Source organism: Nicotiana tabacum, chromosome 3 (assembly GCF_000715075.1).
Source record: "Nicotiana tabacum cultivar K326 chromosome 3, ASM71507v2, whole genome shotgun sequence".
NCBI classification, from domain to species: domain Eukaryota; kingdom Viridiplantae; phylum Streptophyta; class Magnoliopsida; order Solanales; family Solanaceae; genus Nicotiana; species Nicotiana tabacum.
The window spans coordinates 196,152,181-196,172,435 of record NC_134082.1 but is presented as its reverse complement, the minus strand read 5'-3'; the positions used below and the strand labels follow the sequence as shown (position 1 = coordinate 196,172,435).

The following is a 20,255-nucleotide window of genomic DNA, read 5'->3' as shown; positions in this document are numbered from 1 at the left end:
CCATTATGCTTTATTCAAGTCCATTTCATTGCAATATCATAAACGTATCTTTTCATATATGAGCAAAAAATTCCTCATTGGACCTTTTTATGTAGGCAAAAAGTCTGGTGGAATCCTAGTAAGGAGCTAAAAGGGGCAAAATCAAAACAACTTTACTTTCGCGTATGCACTTGAGTAGGATTCATGGAGTGAACAAAAAAATGGGACAAGTGCACGGACAACCATTTTTAGGGATACTATTTAGAGATTTAAGCAGTACTTATTCTGTCCTGAAATTATAAACTAAATTTTTTAATCTAAGGACATTTTTGTCCTAAACAATTAAACTGAAAAATTAAAATTCAAAACGCACTGGCTAATTCCTAAATAACATCCCTTTGCAATGGCTACCTGGTGTCATTTCAAAAAAAAAAAAAAAGATACACAATTATACTTTTCACCTTTATGTACGTATATTTTAATTTTACCTTATGAAGATAAGTGGAGACTAAAGCTAATGCTAATTGTCTCTATCAAATATGCCACCCAATTCCAATCCTGTCACACTGATCCACCACTTTGCATAAAATCTTTCTTTATAATGGAAGGGAACCAGAAATAGCTTCAGTGACAGCAAAGATAATTAAGCAAGTTTAGTGGTTACTAGAGCAAGCTTGACTTAAACTAATGAAAAATCTTTCAACTTGTTATAATTTGTAAAGAGAGCCAATTAGCTCACTGGTGTTCAATACCTTTTTGACATTTGACTCCAGGTGCAGTAATTACTATGCTCATGAATTCATTTCTAGGAGTAAATACTTCTGTTGTACTATCATTATCAATTCAACAATGACTTGAAATTGGGCAAATAAAAATCAAGGTGTCACCAAATGATGATTACCTCTTTGATCTTAGGCTTCGAGAAAAACAAGGAGTAATTCTTTTCAAACTCTCATAAGTTATTAAGAAAATCAGGATATAGATATGGTGGATATTTTAAAGCAAGAAAATTGCAAAAGACATTGTAAAGCTCCTTTTACCCTCCAATAACCACATAATACCAGAACAAAACAGCCGACCCTCCGAAAACCTGTTTGAGTAATGTAGTATGGATTTAGGATCCAAAGTTCAATCTTGAAGAGCCAATGAGAGTATTTGCATCCTTTGATTTCTCATTTCTTCTAAAACTGAATAAGCATCAATAGACTACATTATTCGAGGCAAAACTATTTCATATGCTTCAGAAAAAAAAATTAACTAACGGATACTGTCTGCTATTGATCCCAGGGTAGATTTGCATTATACTTTGCTATAGGAAAAGAAATGTAGTCCAAACACTAATACCGAACCTGTACAGATTGCAGATCTCGTGAATCTTTCTGCTAGTATCTCACAAACTAACTATTCTAACTTTCTAGCAGCATGGTAAAGCTCCAAATAATCAAGAGCAGGTCGGTTCCAAGACCAATCTTGTTCCATGACCTGCTTGCATAAAGAGTTGAACCAATCCCGACCATCATACCAAGCAGACAGAGCTCTGAAACAGAGAACCGTAAATGAGTCCATACATATTAGCAAAACAAGGAAAAGGGGGAGGAAGCATGCGTCTTTGCATGTGCATGGGATAGAAGAAAAAAGAAAAGGGATGGTGTGAAGAGAAAAATAATATCTCCACCTTTCCCAACATTTAAGCAGTTACTCAGTGGCAATTCGCTCCATGTTCAATATTTATTGTCATTTCCAATAACATGCTCATCAGAAGTTTGTTTCTCCAATTTCTACATTTGAGCAGTTTTATTTTCATAACCAGAAACTAATTCATAGCAAACTTACTTCCCCCATCCCTCCCCGTAATGGTCTCAAGGATTATAATAACAAATGGTCTCAAGGATGAAACGACAAAAGAAAATGAGAAGTAAACCGCCAAACTAATGTATTCCATAAAAGAAATCTAACACCACAACCACCAAGGCTAGTGCAGGATGGTTCCACCATGTATGTCAAGGAGCTTTCCTAGGTCAGTTCTTTCGATGGAAGTTCAGCTCTGGGACGCTTATGATCTAAATAGTCCGCAGTGGAAGATCCACCATTGCAGCGATGACTGGGCTTCAAATATTTTCTTTAAATATGCCATAGGGATGCAAACATAGCACAAATTGGGTGGAAGATCCTTGCATAAGTAGCTGGATGTCGCTTAGGTTTAAGATGGTTTGAGCTGCTCTTCTTTCTCCATCTAGGAACATTGAGAAGGGGCACTAGGGTGCTGGCTTTGGTGGAGTGTCTTCAGTTGGGAGGAGGAAGAGAGTAAAAGCTGAAGGCCGCAGGGCATTTACAAGAGAAAACTGAGAGGCCTAAATACATTTAGTAGAACAAATGAAATGCAGTAGAAGGGATCCAGAGAGGCCCTTGATGCACCCCAGAAGGTATCTAACCATAACATCTAAGTGTGAAAGACTCTAAGCATCCGACCCAAAAAATAAAGGCAATGGGTGGAGTAGCCCAGGACATTATCAATGCTCTTTGGAAACCCTACACAACTGATGAGGGACAAGTGTATTCTCTAATAGCTTCCCACATGTGTAACCTGGTTCTTGGGTTTACGTGTGCACTGAAGATTTCTTTTTTTATTTTTTTCGGGAGGGGGTTGCGGGGGCTGAAGAGGTGGCTCAACAGAAGTGGGCCTAAAGTACTGGTCAGGCCCAACAGACTAATTAGTGAGCCAGAAGAACTATTAGTGGCTCAATGGAGTTTTCAGAGCAATAGAACATGAGGAGAAAATTAAGCGGCTGTACTACCTATTTACCAAAATTTGCCTGATAGCATGTGAAGAAAATGGACCTTGAGCCTACTCAACCGCAAAAGATAGCTCATGAGGTGAGGATTGATCAAGATCATAAGAAAACAACAGCTCATTTCCTCTACCAAATAGACACTTAACGCAATATTAGGTAAATCAAGAATATTTATGGGTGCGGCGTGGATATCATGTGAAAAATCTGAGCATCCAACACAAAGCTTAAGGCAAAGGGTGGAGCGACCCAGGACATTATAAACCCTTCTGGAAAACCTTACACAATATATGAAGGACAAAGTGTATTCTCTAACACTAAGAACGGGGAGAATTACTAATAGCATATTCCTCTTGGGACTTCAACAGGAAACAATTGGTTATTTTCAGGACAAAAGAAAATCAGAATAACTTTTTTGGTCCTTTCTCTTGTTAAAAAGCTGTTTCCTCGTTCTGTTGTAAGCAAGCATAAGAAAATGAAAATTCTCAAACTGAAGACAGATTACCCAGATTGCTATCCCTTTCCCTGTTTCAGCAACTCTGTATTCCCTTTCCTCAAATTAGAATATAAACAAAACTGAATTGATAAAAAATTCCAAGATCTCAGCAAGTTCCTGGAATTCTGTTAAGGCTGTCCTCGCATCTTTTAACGAAGAAATGTTAAGTTAGGAGGAACAAGATAATAAATAGGGGCAAATAGTGCAGGACTTTAAAGAGTTCAGTTATTACTGTGTATGCCATCACATTTACTTCTCTTTCCCTCTAAAATTGCTAAGACTAAAAGGCTTAATTGAAAAAAGCAAGTATACTTGCCTATTCAGAGCATAATCAACTCCGGCAGCATCAGCTCCATCAAAGCTGAATCCATTTGGTTCAAGACCACACTGTTGTGCTCTCTCTTTGTCATGGTCAACATCAAATACAGTATCATAAAGTCCTAATATACAGAATGCAGAGGTTAAAACACTCATTCAGAAGCAAATGAATTGGGATCTGCTAAAATAATAATTAAGTCAATGGCATCAAAAGAAAATTCTAGCATGCGCAGATAAATATTTATTCTCGCACTTAATTCAAGAGAATGCAATATGCTCCTGTGAATCCAATATACATCAAGTGAATTCACTACTAAAAGAGAAAAACTACAATTGAAAATTCTGATCGGTAGCATTACACAGACACAGTAGTAGTTGGTTTATTGGTCGCTCGCATACCATATATGAACATCTGCAGTTGCAATGCTACAAGAGATTGGAACCTGTTCCGGTGTGTGACCACCACATCTAAAAGCTTAAAGTGTTAGGAAGAACTGTTTTTTAATTATCGTCTTTTTTCCTTTTCTTTTTTGATAAGGAATTATTTTCTTATGTTATTAAGTAATATATTATGAATTGTATTAAAATGTTTTCTCACGTGAGAGCCATATTCTTTTTCTTTGGCCAAGCATGCAGAGATACCTTTTTATAATGGGTAGTAGTGAAACTTGAACCCAAAACCTCTTTCTACTTTGCTAGTTGCTACCATGTTGAATTGTTAGCTACCTCATCTTTAAAGCTTAAGTAGCCAAAAAAAGGGACACTTTATTAATTTAATTATGGCTTAACCAAATAAAAAATGGTCATTCATATATATGCCTCCAAAAATATGGTCACATCATGAAAAAGTGAATGTTAAGGTCGAGAGAGAGAGAACCTTTGCTAGAAAAATTGAGTTGCTAAAACATCATATCTAAATATACAGTTGAAGTGGCAGAACGGTACTAAACAAGCTGCACATGGTAAGATATTCGAATTTCTAAAACTACAGTTCATAAGAAAAAGGTACCTCCAGTTTTACGCACAATTGGAATTGAACCATATCTCATCGCCGTAAGTTGTGTTAGTCCACATGGCTCAAATATTGAAGGGACTAGAATGAAATCAGCACCAGCATATATCTGCAATTGTACCAAATGTAATTATATAATAAGGGTAAGGTGTGAAGATAAAAATATGCAACAAGAAGGAAAGGAAAACAATACCAGGTGAGAAAGTGGCTCATCGTATGTTAGACAGAGCCGTGCACGGTCATTATATGTGGAGTGCAATTGATTTGCCAAATTAACAAAATCATTTTGTATCCTAGGATCAGGAGCAGAACCAAGCAAGACCACCTGTCACAACTCTTTGTCAATGAAAGATCATAGCATCCTGCTATAACAGACTTTCAAAAATAAGATTCCATTCAGAATAAAACTAGAGAGAACAAGCATGCGAGAAGTGGTATTCTCTGGCATCTTAGATCAGTTTCAATCTACAAATTGGATATGCCATCCAAAACCAAAAAGGTTTAGAACAAAATATTATACTAATTATTATCAGAACATATAACAACATTTTGACAAGCCAAAAGCTTAAGATGAGTACATTCCTCCCTTCCCCAAGCAAAAGAAGGGGGAGCATCTGAAGAACTTAGGTATTTTAAGAAAAACACCTGTCCATTCCGTTCCAGGGTGCGCCAAATAGCATGTTTGATGAGGTGGATTCCTTTCTGGTGAGTTAAGCGGGTGATTATTCCTACCAAAGGAAGGTCGGCCTGTTTCAGTCCAAGTTTTTGCTGCAAAGCTTCCTTGGCTGCTGTTTTGCCTTCAACAACATTTTCCGAGGTGTATGAAATCTGTAATTGCATGCATTCCAACAGTGCCACAACCATCAGACAAATAAAGATGACACATGATTTAACTCCAAGAACTTAAAGCTACAAAGAATAAGCAAATATAATACTCCCTCCGTGCCACTCTAGAGCAAGATACTTGTCAAACAGGCCATGCTTAAAATTCTACAAATCACCTCTATATGGCCTTACACACAACAATAGGACAATATCCGGGCATCAAGGGGAGCAGCCTCCTTGTTCAGTGATGAATATAAATATTCATATATTATATACTTAAAAATATACTATTTTAAAAAAAGTATTTATATAATATGCCGATTCTCTGTATTTTCAAACAATGTTTTGCAGGAGATAAGAATGCTATTAATTAAGCAAGAAAATGAAAGAAACAAGAAGGTCGTAACAGATTCACTCCACAATGCAAGAAGATCACGACGCATCTTCTTCATGACGTATCTTCCTCGAGATACATCTTCCTCGGAATACATCTTCCTCAAGATGCATCTTCCTCAAGACATATTCTCCTCAAGATGCATCTTCCTCACTTGAGATCACAACACTTCAAGAAGAAATGCACATTTATAAATAGAAGGCAATTCTCTGTGTAGTAGGCATCGAGGAATAAGGATTAAAAGAGCGACTTTATTTTCTAAAGTTTTGTTCTCTTAATCTTTCTTGTTCTTCTTTCATTACTTCTTACAATTTTTAGATTTCCTAGTAGTATTGGCAATATAGGCCATATTATAGAAGTCCTTTCTTTTTCAAATACTCGATAATGGAGTAGTGTCTTTTTTGTTGGGATAGTTGATGAAGCTTGATATATATATATTTATAATAGTTTTCTCAATCTTATTACATACTTGGCCTGAGGTTCTCTAGCTCCACTTTTATATTGTGCTGGGGTGTTAGATTTTAATTAGCCACATCTATCTATTTATTTCTCAAGTTACTTGTATTGATTTTGTAATTCTCACGAAGCAAAATCGATACATACTGACCAGTGTGAATCAATAGATAGAGGGTAATTTTCAGCAATCTAGCATTCCAAATCTTGATTTTTGCTTACTTCAATTTTAATTCTCACGAAGGAATTGTTATAAGCAATATCATTGATTTTGTAGTAAAAATATTCTCACGAAGTTTTTACTACCTCTTAGCACAATTCAGGCAAGACACATATTTCGGTCTTATCGTCACTAGTCGTAAGTTAGTTAATAATATAACCTCAAGGAGTATTATTAATTGTTTACTTTCTAGTGAGCAAAACATAATTGTATTAGCAATAAGCAATTATTCATTAGTGAAATATATATAGAAATAGAGATTTCATTATAAAAATATCGTCAAGTGAATTCAATGATTCCCAACACTTTTTAAATATAAATTTTCCACAAGTTGTTTTGGTTTAAGTAATTTACAAATTCAAAATCCTACTCTTTTCATCAATTTGGTTCTCTCAAGTAGTAGCTAAAATATTACAAGTTTGTAACATAGATTTTCCAATCTCTGTGGGACGATATCTTAAACTATATTAGAATTTGACTAAGCACGAGCGGGAAAATCCTATACACATTGGCCTCGTCATTCAGGCATCAGCTACTAAAAAATGAGGTAAAGATCCACAAAAGCTGAAATGTCTTTGCACTGGCAACCCAAACTTCCACTTCTCCTTTAAGAAAGTGAAGAAAGATCCACAACTTATGACCCACGCCCACCACAAGTACACATGACGGATTCAATTATAGTTATTGCTCATAATAAAATATTTCCTGCATTTCCAACAGTTGTTTGTAGAGTATTGGGAGGTACACAACCTTTCTTGCAAGCAAAAAAGTTAAGAAAGCAGTACCACTAAGCTTCTTCTTTTTTGTGACTAGATATCCTTTCATTCCTCAATTGACCAATAATCAGTTAATGTGTAATCTTCAGGGAGGCCATTTTCAAGAACTGCAGTTGACAGTTTATATGCAGAGAAAGAAAGGGGGAAGAAGAGAATTTGGAGACCTAAATCCAACTAAATTGCACTCCTGGGATAGTTTTATCGATAGAGAGCAATTAAAGGGCAAAAACCTTTTTCCCCACCAAACAAAAGCAGACAATCTAGCAAGTTGTTCGAATAAATTTATCACAAAATCTAGGAGTTCAGCACGTGAAATTCACAAAATAGCATGAACTTTTTCAAATGTGGGCACTTGTAGGTAATATAATAATTGAGAAAAGCAGAGACAACTTACCGGAATGAACTTATCGTTCAACGGGTCCCAAATATCTGGGTCAATCCCGTTCACTATACCATGGAACTTGTAAAGGTGAGGTGCAATTACAGGGTTTCCAGACACCTCCCTTGAGTAAGTTGGGGAAACCTGCATGTAAATCCTGTTAGGATAGAGTTTTACCTTTCATTGAAAACCTTTACAGTTTTGCTACAACCAAAAAAGAATGTTACTTTTTTCTTTTAATAAAGCCAAAAGGGAAGTATACTTGAAGCCCTTAACACTTTTTCTGTCTATACTTCAAGAACATGTACTTGTGTAGCTTCCTCAGAATTTGTCTGTTCTTACTTTATCTCCAGCAGCGTCCATAGCTTTAGGCCATTAGACAGTCTTTGCCTGTTATACTAGTGTCTGAAAGCAGCAAATAATGCCTTTTTTCCTAGAGGGCATTTTACAATCTTCTTCCAAAAAATGATAAGGCAAAACAAACATAAAACAAATATGAAGCCTGACAAAATGATGACCATTGTCTTCGGGAATTCAAATCCAAAACTTTTGCCTAGCAAGTATTGAAAGAGGCCGTCGGTTAATGCATAGCACCATTTTTCAAGAGTCGACAGCATAAAGCACAAACAGCTATCTATAAGGTATAGGCAATAGAGGCACTTACTGTTGTAGCTTTGTCTGCATAAGTCATTGCTTTCCCAATGAGATCTGCACCAAATTCAAGATTGTGTATTGTGAAGACAATTCGAGACTTGCTTAGACCATAGTGTGTATATTGTTCCTTAAAGAGCCACGCAACGGGAGCACTAGACCAATCATGGCAATGGATGATATCCTGCCGGACAAGTGAACAGTAAGAACACGAGCAAATAAAATCTAATTAACAAAAGAATATATCACTTCGGCATGAAAATTGAAATTCTTATTTTTGGTGCTCAAAAGCTCTTGTTTATTGTAGCAAACAGTAAGACATAGGGAGAAAATAGAAAAGTAGTACACACTCCATCCCACTTTAGATGTCTGAAGTTGAATTGGAGTGCAAAATGTCCAATTCTGCATCTTGAGACAGATTCACCTTAAAGCTTAAATTTTGGAAACTTTTCAGTTATAAAAGAATAAGGACATTATGAATAATTTGTCGAATTTCATAATTCTGATCCTCAAAAGTCAACTTAAGAAGTTAATTTGGGACCAAGGAAGCATGTTGCAGACCCAATTAATCCAACAACTTCAGTGGTCATACGTATTGGCAATTTGCAGCTTTCACTACCATAAAAGCTCTAACCTGAAGCGGTTCCAATAGATATCTACAATCAACTTGCCTCTTTCAGATATTATTTATAGCTTTACCATTTAAAGAATTTTACAAGGTGTTTTGAACAATAAAGAAGATTTGGAGAGATAATTCTCTTAGCATAGCTTGGACGATATAGAAAGAAAGAAATAATAGGTGTTTTGAAGGCAAGGAGGAGCAGCTGCAATATGTGAAATATAGTTGTTTGCATTATTTGTACTATTGGAAAGATGGATAGGTTGTTATGAATTTTCATAATATGCTGGACATGCTAGACCGCTTAGGATTTTAATGTTTTTAAGCCAGCACTATCTCTGTATGTTCACAGTATCAGCTTGATACTGTTTTCAATAAAATCTTCACCTTATTAAAAAAAACAATAAAATGGGTACAGAAACAAGAAAATATGAGTTCTCTAAATTAGCATCTTGATAAATTCTGGAACATACCGGATGAAATCCACCTTGCAGAAGAAACTCCAAAGCCGCGTGACAAAAGAAACCAAATCTTTCACCATCATTATTACAACCATATACACACCCCTTCCAAAATAACCTAAAACAGTAATGATGAAGCATTAAACTTATGAAGCCAGCGAAAGTGCCTAATTTACTTATGCTCAATCAAAAAAATAGAAATAAAATTAACAGGCACACATAGTTGAGAATGCGATTTCATATTCTGCTGGACTAAATAGCTATATTTTTTTAGACTCAAAAGGTTCCAAAAGGTAGAATTGCAGATATCCCAATGCCATAGACACTGATCCTTCAAAGAATTTAACTTGATGGAAGCAAGGGCTATATTCTAGTAGTAGGTGCAAAAGGTAGAATTGCACATACCATTAGAATTGCATGACATAATTTTAATAGGGTTCTAGGTCTAGCATATAGATGTTCTTACCCTAATTATATCTAGCATATACAAGACTCTAAGGAACCTTCTGAAAAGGGAGAAAGTAGGTGCAAGTCACAAAGTTTTTCTCTTTTGCATCAATTTTTAGGAAGAGAAAGAAAGGAAGAAGGAAGTGATAAAGTCGTAGACAAAAGCTTAAGTTTGATTCCATTCCGAAGTGAGTAGAAACAGAGGGAAAGAAGACATCTTTCAATAGAATTTTTTTGTAAAACAACAAGACCTCCGACTTGTGGATGAACTTCTTAAAATAAGTGAATAGGAAGATTTTAACCAGGCCATCCAACTAAAATACGCACATAGTGAAAGAAGACAAAAATTTTAATAAAGCAATAAGATTTTATTGAAATGTTTAGGCAAAACGACACTTGTATACAAGAAGAATACCAAAAAATGGTCTCCCTTTTTTTTTCTTGGGGGATGGGTGGCGTGTATAAATTCTACAAATAAGTCAGCACAATGGGTAAGACAGTTGGGATCCTACAATTTTTTACTGCCTTTCAATCATTTGAATATTTCTTCAGATCCTTTTCTTTTAAATGGTGCATGCTTGTATCTGGTTTTTTATTTTTGTACCATTGGGCCATTCTCCGTTTTCCTTTTTAGAGGATTACCTGTCTATGTGTTGCGTACTTTTAAGTGCAATTTCTAATATAATTCTACATCACTGATCCATAAAGAATAAAACGCTGTCATGTAATAAACAATTTATCTAGCACATACAACTTCAGTTAGTTCATGATCACACAACAAATGTCAGTTAGTTTCCTTAGCTGTAATTGAACTCCTTCCTTTGTATGTAGAAACTGGAAAGACAGAGAAAAAGTAGCAACGAAAGCTCATAAACCATGACTCAAGAAGGAAATTGTTTGCTCTCTCTCGATAAAGGACTTCAATAAGTAAATAAAACTTTTGGGGGAGGGATGAAGGAATGAAATAGGAGAGAGAAAAAGTAGCAACGAAAGCTCATAAACCATGACTCAAGAAGGAAATTGTTTGCTCTCTCTCTCTTTTTTTTTTTTCTTCTCTCTCTTTCTCTCTCTCTCGATAAAGGACTTCAAGAAGTAAATAAAACTTTTAGGGGAGGGAAGAAGGAATGAAATAGGAGACAAACACTGCATGTTGATAAGTTCTCAAACCATGACTGTTTGCTCTCTCTCTCTCTCGAGATCTCGATAAAGGACTTCAAGAAGTAAATAAAACTTTTGGGGGAGGGAAGAAGGAATGAAATAGGAGGCAAACACTGCATGTTGATAAGTTCTCAAAGTCGTAAAACACTTTGTTAAATATTTGAAGTTTATGTGTTCCCTAAATGAAATCTCTTTTTTCCTGAAGCAGTTTTCTAATATTATTTGCTGTTGAATTGCAGCCGCCATCTCCGCAGTTGTTGGTCTTTCTGGAAATGAGAACAAGGGTTCATTTGAAAAAAAAAAAGCTTTAGGGGGAAATGAGTGTAACTTTTCTATTTGTTTTGCGAGATAACAAAAGAGAGTAGATAAAGGAGTTTGATTTGCAGTTCATCTTGGGAGTGCCTTTAGAGTGCATTGTACTTCCCTCTTTACTTCACAATTAGTAAACAGCCTTACAAAAGCTGACTATAAATTTCGTCCATTTTTTCTGATTAAACAAAAACATCACATAAGTAGCTCTTGTGCATATAAGTTAAAGCATAATCAGCATACCCGTTTTGAGGCTCCAAAAAGTAGACGGAGACACCTTCCACCTTCCCAAACCATACTTTTATTTCAGTCCCACCCCAAAAGTAGCTTTTGTGAAACTGAAAGTCCTTCACCTAATAAGAATTCGTAGCAACATGGCATTATATTACTGAAAGTATGTTGATACATTTAAAACTCAAATGGTTTATAGCAATTTTATTTATTTATTTCTTTATAAGGTAAGGTGCATTGTTTATTGCAATCATGTTTGAACATTCTCCTAGTTGACAGGAGGACTTGTACTTTTACCAGATCTGCAAGAATGGAGGATAATAGCTGCCACACGTTTACACGTAGTTGACAGAAGGACCAAGGCTTCTATATTTCATTTTTAGCAACAAAATATTGAAGCAAAAAGGTAGCTATTGTAAGTGCCAATGAGAAGCCTTCTTGGGTTGCAGACGTAGTGTGTGGAAGTGGAATGAAGAATAAATAGCAGACTTGGTAATGAAGAATATTCAAGCTTACCTGATTCATCTTCAAACAGTCATACTTAGGTAAGATGATATCCACATTATGGTTTAAATCTTGAACTGCACGGGAAAGACTAGTAACAACATCACCAAGGCCTCCCACCTGCAAAAACAACGTATGAACAGGTAATGTCACTCCTTTTAATAGGTAATGAACAGGTATGTGTTGGATATATTCAAAGTACCTCAACGATATCACAGTTTTCTTCTTTTTATTCTTAATCCGATGTCTACAACATTACTTAAACCACTGTATCTTCTAAACTAGGTGATGCTTTTTTCTGATTGTGATCATCCGAGAATGATATCCACTTCCCTAATAGGAAAACTTTGTTCATTGTCTTGCAAATTTAAAGTCAAAAAGTAATACTACAAGGCCAGTTTATCCTTTCAAATTCACTTTACAATTCTCAATAGACTCATTTTTCTCTCCTTCAAATACTAAACAGTAAACATTGACTCTAAGCTAAACAACCATAAAAGTCACAACTCACAAGAAGATCATTTCTTTTAAAATGGAACGAATTTATTTGACTAACTGTTTGCTGTGTAACTGCCCAAACATCTAGTGTAGCTGGTTATCATCAAAGCAAAAGCTTCTTTTGCAACAAAATAAGGATGCAGCATTAGCTCTCCTGAAAAAAGTTCTCTCACAAGACCAAATCCCCCTTTTGTTATCATCAGCACTTTATCTCTCTTCAGATATTGAATTGCAGTGCTGAAGGATCAATTAAAGCACAAAGGTATAATATTTTAGCATAAACCAAAAGTTGTAATCGCCCAAGTGTACCTTTGCAATAGGTGCCATTTCGACAGCAATATGAACAATATGCATCGGAGGTTCTTTTGCGACTCCTCCAAACACAGGTATGTGATAGTCCATTCCACTTCTATTGTCAAAAATTCCACCATCTTCTCTCTCAGAGAATACAAAATCCATCATATGTGCATCCAATGGAACCTTCACTGCAACACCAGTAGCCAGATGGAAAGAGAAAAGTGAACATGTTTTTCGGATAAAACTAGTATTTATTCAGCAAAACACTGATATTTATATATTATATGTATAATCATATCTTACATTCATCAGTTGTTCAAACAATATATATTCAGCATCAATGCATCAGACACTTAAATTACTTTCTCTACTTCTTAGAATACTAAGGTTTTGGATCCCATGTTTGCATTCTAGCGAACAAGTACAGAGAGAACTTTATTCGTTTAGTAAAATAGAGAAATATACGCAAAAAAGAGCAACTCAAATTCTATTTCTTTGCAACATTAAAGATGCTACTAAGCCTGTGTGAAATTTTTCTACTTGAAGCTATGATGATAGATGCATCAGAGACTTAAATTACTTTCTCTACTTCTTAGATAAAGGCAGTATCTTTCACTAGGGGGCAGAATAACACTCATTAACAGTGTCCTGGACAGCATACTAACATACTTCATGTCCCTATTTCCTATACCAGCCAGGGTGCAGAAAAGGCTAGACAAAATTAGAAGAAACTTTCTGTGGGAAGGGAATAGTCAAAACAACAAATTTCATCTGGTGAAATGGCCAAGAGTGATTCTGCCAAAGGAGCATGAAGGATTGGGCATAAAAGACCTAGCATTGCACAACAAGAGCATGCTAATGAAGTGGCATTGGAGGTACAACATTGAGAACACTGGGATGTGGAAAGATGCGATCATGCAAAGTATGGAGTGCAGAGTCAATGGTGCACCAAACAGAGCAGGTTACCACATGGCACTGGTCCCTGGAAGCATATCTCAAGCATATGGGGTGAATTCCAACTCAACTGTTCAATAAAGCTAGGGAATGGAGCACATGTATCATTCTGGAAGGATAAGTGGTTAGGGAACCAGACTCTGAAAGAAGACTACCCAAATTTATATCTCATAGCTAGCAATCAAAACTCCACAGTGGGTCAAATATGGCACAACAACTCGTGGGACCTACAAACAAGGAGAAACTTACAGGACTGGGAGCTAAATGACTATCTGGAGCTTCAATCTAAGCTAGCAGGGGTCACTATCAAACCTCAGGAGAGAGACAAACTATTATGGGATGGCCAACATGATGGGATATTCACTATCATGAAAGGTTATGCATATTTGTGCTCGAACAAGGACTTGATTGACAACTGGCCATGGAAACTCATCTGGATAACTAAACTTCCACCTAAAGTAATTGGCTTCACTTGGATAACCTTATATAGCATGTCTCACTCAAGATAATCTAAGTCGAAGGAACATCTACATAGTGAATAGGTGCTACATGTGTCAGATGAAGGCAGAGAGTGTGAGGCATCTTTTTCTCCATTGTGCAGTTGCAGCAAATTTGTGGAGTATGTTTTTCTCAATTTTTGGACTAGCATGGGTCATGCCTAATAGTATTAAAGAGGCCTACGAAAGCTGGTGCTCTTGGAGAGTTGGCAAATCCATCAAAAAAAACTTGGCTCTTGATCCCCGCTTCTATTTTGTGGTGTATATGGACTGAAAGGAATAGCAGATGTTTTGATGGGAGATCAACTCCCAACCATGCTCTTAAAGCTAAATGTTTATTGAACCTTTTACTTGGCTTAATCAGGCACCTGTATCTAGCTGTGATCATTTTTTGGACTGTGTCTGCTCCTTAGTTTTAACATAGGTTTATTTTTGTTTTTGCTTATGAGCAGACACGCTCTATTTACTTGTACTCTCTTTTGCTATGCATCTTCTTGATGCTTTTAATGAAATTCTCTTACTTCATCAAAAAAAAATTACTTTCTCTACTTCTTAGAATACTAAGGTTTTGAATCCCATGTTTGCATTCTAGCTAACAGAAAGAACTTTATTTGTTTAGTAAAATAGAGAAATATACGCAAAAAAGTGCAACTCAAATTCTATTTCTTTGTAACATTAAAGATACTACTAAGCCCGTGTGAAATTTTTCTACTTGAAGCTATGATGATAGAACAGTCAGTAGTAATTGTAAACTGACATCAGATTACGTGAAAACTAACCAGTTGCTTTGACATGGGTGCCATTTTCAGTAGGCAACATTTTTTGAGGCGGCAATGGACCCAGGCGGTGAGTCCAACGATTGAATGAACATCTGAACCAAATTTCAGGTTTACCATTAAGTACTGTATTGGCGGGATTATAGTAAACTGTGACGCTGCTTCCAGCTTGGACATCAAGAGGCTCAGTGTACACTATATGCTTCTGAGACAATAAGAATGATTTCATAGTCCTTTCCTTTGTTTCAGCTTTCATACGTGCTGCTTTTTCAGCCTGGAAGTGAGAGATCATAAAACAATAGATGGAAACATACATGAGAGGTAAGCAATGGAATTCAGTAATGAGGATTTCTAAATTTGACCCATCAAATCCACTTCACTGGTTTTAACCTTGAGTGGGATATTACAACCAACCTTAGCACGCATAGCCTCTTCTCTAAGCCTTCTCTCCTCCTGAAGTGTCTTGAAGATCTGAAGTTCTTCCTCAACCCAATATAATTCCTCCGGAATGTGCTTGGGGACAATGGCATGGAAGTCTTGGCGATGATTGTTATCATATGCAATGGCATGCTTGGGTGGACCATCAGCAAAAACCCAATCCAAGACAAGTGCCCGATCAGGGATGACAACTACAGAAAAATACATTCCTCGAATGAGTGTAGCCTAATACTTGAAAGAAAGAAAGACACCAACAAAAGTGCAATTGTGTAAACTCATGTTAGGTCAATACATTGAAAAGCTTGTATAGACCTCAATAGGTTAAAGTGACCTCAACTATCAAAACTAAGCACATTGCCGAAAGTTGAAACCTATATCACACAAGAAAGATTGATAGGATCAATCTTGTAATTAGCCATTAAGAAACAAAACAAGAGTCTTATTTTTCAGACGAAACCTGTTACAGATCACAATCAAAATGCTCCGGGGACATGGTAACCCAGTTTTCTTGTAACAAATCACAATGCAGTTACAACTTCATAAGATGCTAATTCCATTTCAAGCTTATATCACAGATATCCAGAATTTATTCTAACCCATATGTTGGGTCTTATATCATCTTTGCCTTCACTTTACCATGAGGGAACAATTGAAAAGAATTATTACACTGTAAAGATAACAAGTATCAACTTCTGATGTGAAAGATTAACTATTGGCTGTCAGTTGTCAGTCTAGTGGTCAACCTAGGGTTGCATGGTAACTACACCATATTTTAGATGGATTAAAAAGTAATGTAGTGTTAAAACTATAAACATAGCAAATGGTCACATTGGCAAGGTACAAAAATACAAGTTCATTCCCGATAGTCGAAAACATACTCTGAAAACAGAGGAAAATTCATCATGTTTCGCTCATGGATTATATCCACGTGTATTATGTGAAGCAATATTGTTGAACTAATCCACTCAATGCAGGAAAACTAGCACAGAACTGAGGACTCCCATATTAAAGAGAAATAATTTATTACAGAAGCGATCAACCCTTGCCTCCGCCAAGGAAAGAAAGAATAGAAGAAAGCTAAACAAAAGAGTGGGCATCACAATCATGTGCAGGGAAATTAGTAAATTCCAACAAATATGTGTTTAAACCAAATCACAAAATTTATCTAGAGGAGTTAAATGCTGACTATGCATTTTCCTAAAAGAAATTGAAACAAAAATAATGGGTATGTTGTTGTTGTTGTAAATTGAAACAAAAAGGCGTTCCCACCACAAATGGCTTCCAATTGTAAGTTTGACTACGGAATTGCATGCATGTGAAGAAAATAAATTTTCTTTCTATAATTCATAATGAATATAAGTTACTTTACCATTCATGTGATAAATTCATACTATCCAGATTTTGAACAAGCACGTTCATATGAAACTCAGCACTGACTAAAAGAAGTGCAAGTAAGAGCATAAATAGTTATATGTATCTATGTATGTATTCACCCACTTACCCTCTGTATACCACCAATCACCATCTATTCTCTCAGATTTAACAAGCTTTTCAACGATAGACAAACCATCCTTCCAGTTGTTATATCCTCCATGGATCCACAAGTCCTTAGCATGGGAGAGAGGACCTGAACTTTTGTCATAGTATAACTTGACCTTCTCCTCACATTTAAATACACTTGGTTCGATATACCAGGTGATATCACGAGTCTTCGAGGCTTTTGCCATCAGTGCTTGCAATACTTCCCTTTTCTTTGCAGCCTCTTCCTTTGCCTGTGATCTATCAGCTTCAAGTGCAGCTTTCTCTGCTTCTATTCGCCTTTGTTCTTCTGCTAGTCTTTCTCTTTCAGCTTGTTCTTTAGCAAGTTTCTCCTGTTCTCTCCGTTTCTCCTCGAGCAAGAAATTTTCAAAATCAAGAATTTGCATACCACCTTCCACAGTTATACTGAAATCATTATTATCATTGTTGTCATAGACATCCTTTCCATTAAAAAACACAAAATCAATCTTGTATGCTTCCTTCGGAACGTGGATCTTGCAAGACCACCAATCTCCACTGAGATGAGTCTCAGTTAGTGTTGTAGTAAAAGATCTCCACCGCCAGTCATTAAAAGCTCCCATAATCAAGAGATCAGGCTCATTATTCAAAGTGGAAAGACTCCTGTTAAGGAATATTTCGACATCTTCATTGGGTTTTACAACCTCTGGGAAACAAAATAATCTGATTCCTTGCAATAAATTTTCCTCGGCAAGCCTTTTTATAGCCTGCCTACGTAGATTCGCTTCCATCTCCAATCTTAACTTCAGAGAAATATCTTCAGTCTCTAATGTTCCTACAGTTGATGGCTCACTCTCGTCAACTGAATCTGGTTTTAAGAAACTATTACTGTCTACTTCAGTGATCTCATTGCTTTCAGTAAATTCCACATTGCTAGGCTTAGTCATTTCCAACAGCTCTCTTGCTAAGGGTCTTTTGTCTTCAACATTCCCAGCATCATTTTCTTTCAGTTTTTGTGTCTCATCCAACTCATCATGATTGTATTGTTCAACTTTATAACCTCCATCAATATCTAGCTGCAATATTTCAGAAAGTGGTGTACCCAAAGCGAGGCTGCCCTTGCTAGTTTTCCCCTGAATATTTTCGGAGTAATCACCTCCACTTTGTTCTCTTATTACAGAATCAATTTGAAAATCACTCTCTTCCGTTCTATTTGATTTATTAAAATTTACAGCACCCACGTCATTGTCACCAGTTTCTCCACTTCCAACAAATTGAGTTGATCCACGAACAGGTGATAGACTTACTGATTTAGTGGCACCATTGAATTCATCCTCCTCCTCCTGAGACTTGCGGTCCCTTCCCACTTGTTTAGTGCCATCATCACTAGTTTCAACTTTTGCTTCAAACGTCTTGGGGTTGGAAATTTCTGATTCTTTGGATGATGAAGTACTTTGACTTTCTTTATCACCGTTGCTCTTCTGATCCCTTCTTTGTGTGCTCATCCCTGAAGGCGTCCTTGGCACAAACCCCTTTGGTGAAGAGCCTTGACTCCTAGGAGTTGAAAGTTTTCTCTGTCTTCTTCTGGAGAAATCTACAGCATACAATCTTTACAATTAGTTTGAGAAATAGGTAGCACCAAAGAATAACTAATATTTACAACTAAATAATCATAGCAATGAACGCACTTGCACAAAATGGATATGAAACTCCAGCAACCATTCCATCGTTCCTCCACGAAGAAGACTGCATGAATTGCAACAGATATAAGAGAATTAACAACAAAAATTCTCCAATTGAAATTGTTTTAGGAGTGGAAACCATAAATTAGAGCATACCACAATCACACCTATCTCTCAAGAACAACTACTATCAAACAACTGAAACCAGCAACACTAACATACACCAAGAACCAACAAATATGCAAATACTGATCATGACAAGTAACCACAAAGTGCCCAACTCCAACACCCAAGGAAAATCCCAATCAAGATTCAATTTTGAGCTCAAATAACTCCATATATGAAAGAATTGATATTAAAATAGGAAAGTATAAACACATGGGTGTACTCAAATTCTATGAGAACAGTTAAAGCAATAACTATACGTATCCAAGAAAAATGCCAATCGAGATTCAATTTTCAGCTTTAATAACTCCATATATGAAAGAATTGATATTAAAATAGGAAAGTATAAACACATGGGAGTATTCAAAATCTAAAAAACAGCAAAAGTAACAACAATATATATGTATCCCCAAGTTAGTGCAAATGGACACACACACACACACACAATACTTATTCAGTGAGGAGAAAGTCACTTGTACTGAACACACACACACACGCACGCACGCACACACACATGATATACAAAGTGAGAAGAGAAAGTTACTTGTACGGATAGACATGTGGTTCCATGAGGGACAAAACCAAGAAAAGGTTTGATGTTGAGGTGGGTTCTTTCAGTGGAGACACTATTGCTGTAACTCAATGGTCTTTGCAGTGGCAATGGAACATCCATGGCTGACCCCAAAAACAAAAGAATGTTCTTTGTACAATTACTCTTCACCACATGTGATGTGATCTCTCTTCTCCTTCGTCTACACACTACCTATTTCGCTTTCTCTCTCTAAATCTGTGCTGCAATTATATTATATATGTATTTGATTTGATGGGGTCTTTTAATACTTATTAAAATATCGAAAAAATCAAAGTGACCAGTGTACTATAATGCTCCGTGAGTTTCTGGAGTCTGGACCTGTGATATAACCACTTGGAAGAGTCCTACAAATTTCAGCCAGATGAGAGTTCTTTTGGTGTAGTACGATGTATTTTGCTTAGGTTGTACCTGTATCTAACGGCTGGAATTGTTTAGTTTGGCTGTGAGAATGGTTGGCCACTTAGATATTGACACGTGGATTTGAAAGTGTAGTAACCCTCCTGTCCACCACAGGTGACCCATTTATTTCGGGCACACCCATTAAAGAAATACTAAATTATAGCCAAAAATAATTAGCGTGACTAAATGACCTTTCATTAAATATTGCACTATAATTATAGTAGCACTTCTCTTCTCAAATGTGAGGAGTAAATGACTTTTTAGGGATACATACATAAGAGTAATTTTGGAAAAATAAATTGAATTTTTTCTTAATTATATAAATGGACATTTATTTTGGAGCAAAATTAAAAAATAAATTGGTCACTTATTGTGAACCGGAGGGAGTATAAATTTTGTTTCTCGGAAATGAGCATAAGATGTGACAAGATGGGGACTA

At 36.3% G+C, this 20,255-nt stretch overlaps 1 protein-coding gene across 2 annotated transcripts; it reads right to left on the bottom strand.

Annotated features, from left to right (window-relative positions):
• Positions 1–1,133: 1,133 nt before the first annotated feature.
• On the bottom strand, positions 1,134–19,781 carry LOC107770809 (soluble starch synthase 3, chloroplastic/amyloplastic). Of its 2 annotated transcripts, XR_001644690.2 has the most exons (17): positions 19,370–19,780; positions 18,667–18,724; positions 16,983–18,572; positions 15,458–15,672; positions 15,047–15,317; positions 12,829–13,004; positions 12,034–12,141; positions 11,530–11,639; positions 9,385–9,490; positions 8,306–8,476; positions 7,657–7,785; positions 5,240–5,422; positions 4,788–4,919; positions 4,592–4,703; positions 3,581–3,704; positions 1,329–1,516; positions 1,134–1,166 (listed from the first exon to the last, which is right to left on the bottom strand). XR_001644690.2 is itself a non-coding variant. In XM_016590140.2 (16 exons), exons 1-16 carry the CDS (start codon positions 19,496–19,498, stop codon positions 1,381–1,383), a joined length of 3,750 nt encoding a protein of 1,249 aa, XP_016445626.1. In that variant the 5' UTR covers positions 19,499–19,781; the 3' UTR covers positions 1,134–1,380. The 2 variants fall into 2 exon arrangements, 1 of the variants encoding a protein (XP_016445626.1); XM_016590140.2 differs by having other exon boundaries at positions 1,134–1,516; positions 19,370–19,781.
• Between the last annotated feature and the right edge of the window lie 474 nt (positions 19,782–20,255).

What these genes read in the sequence shown, in the direction of transcription:
- LOC107770809 (XM_016590140.2), bottom strand. Translation starts at nt 19,498, where the DNA reads ATGGATGTTCCATTGCCACTGCAAAGACCATTGAGTTACAGCAATAGT. An exon ending in CCCTGGAACGGAATGGACAG is followed by an intron (nt 4,920 to 5,239) that starts GTGTTTTTCTTA and finishes GAGTTGTGACAG; the next exon opens with GTGGTCTTGCTTGGTTCTGC. An exon ending in GTTGATTATGCTCTGAATAG is followed by an intron (nt 1,517 to 3,580) that starts GCAAGTATACTT and finishes TCTCTGTTTCAG; the next exon opens with AGCTCTGTCTGCTTGGTATG.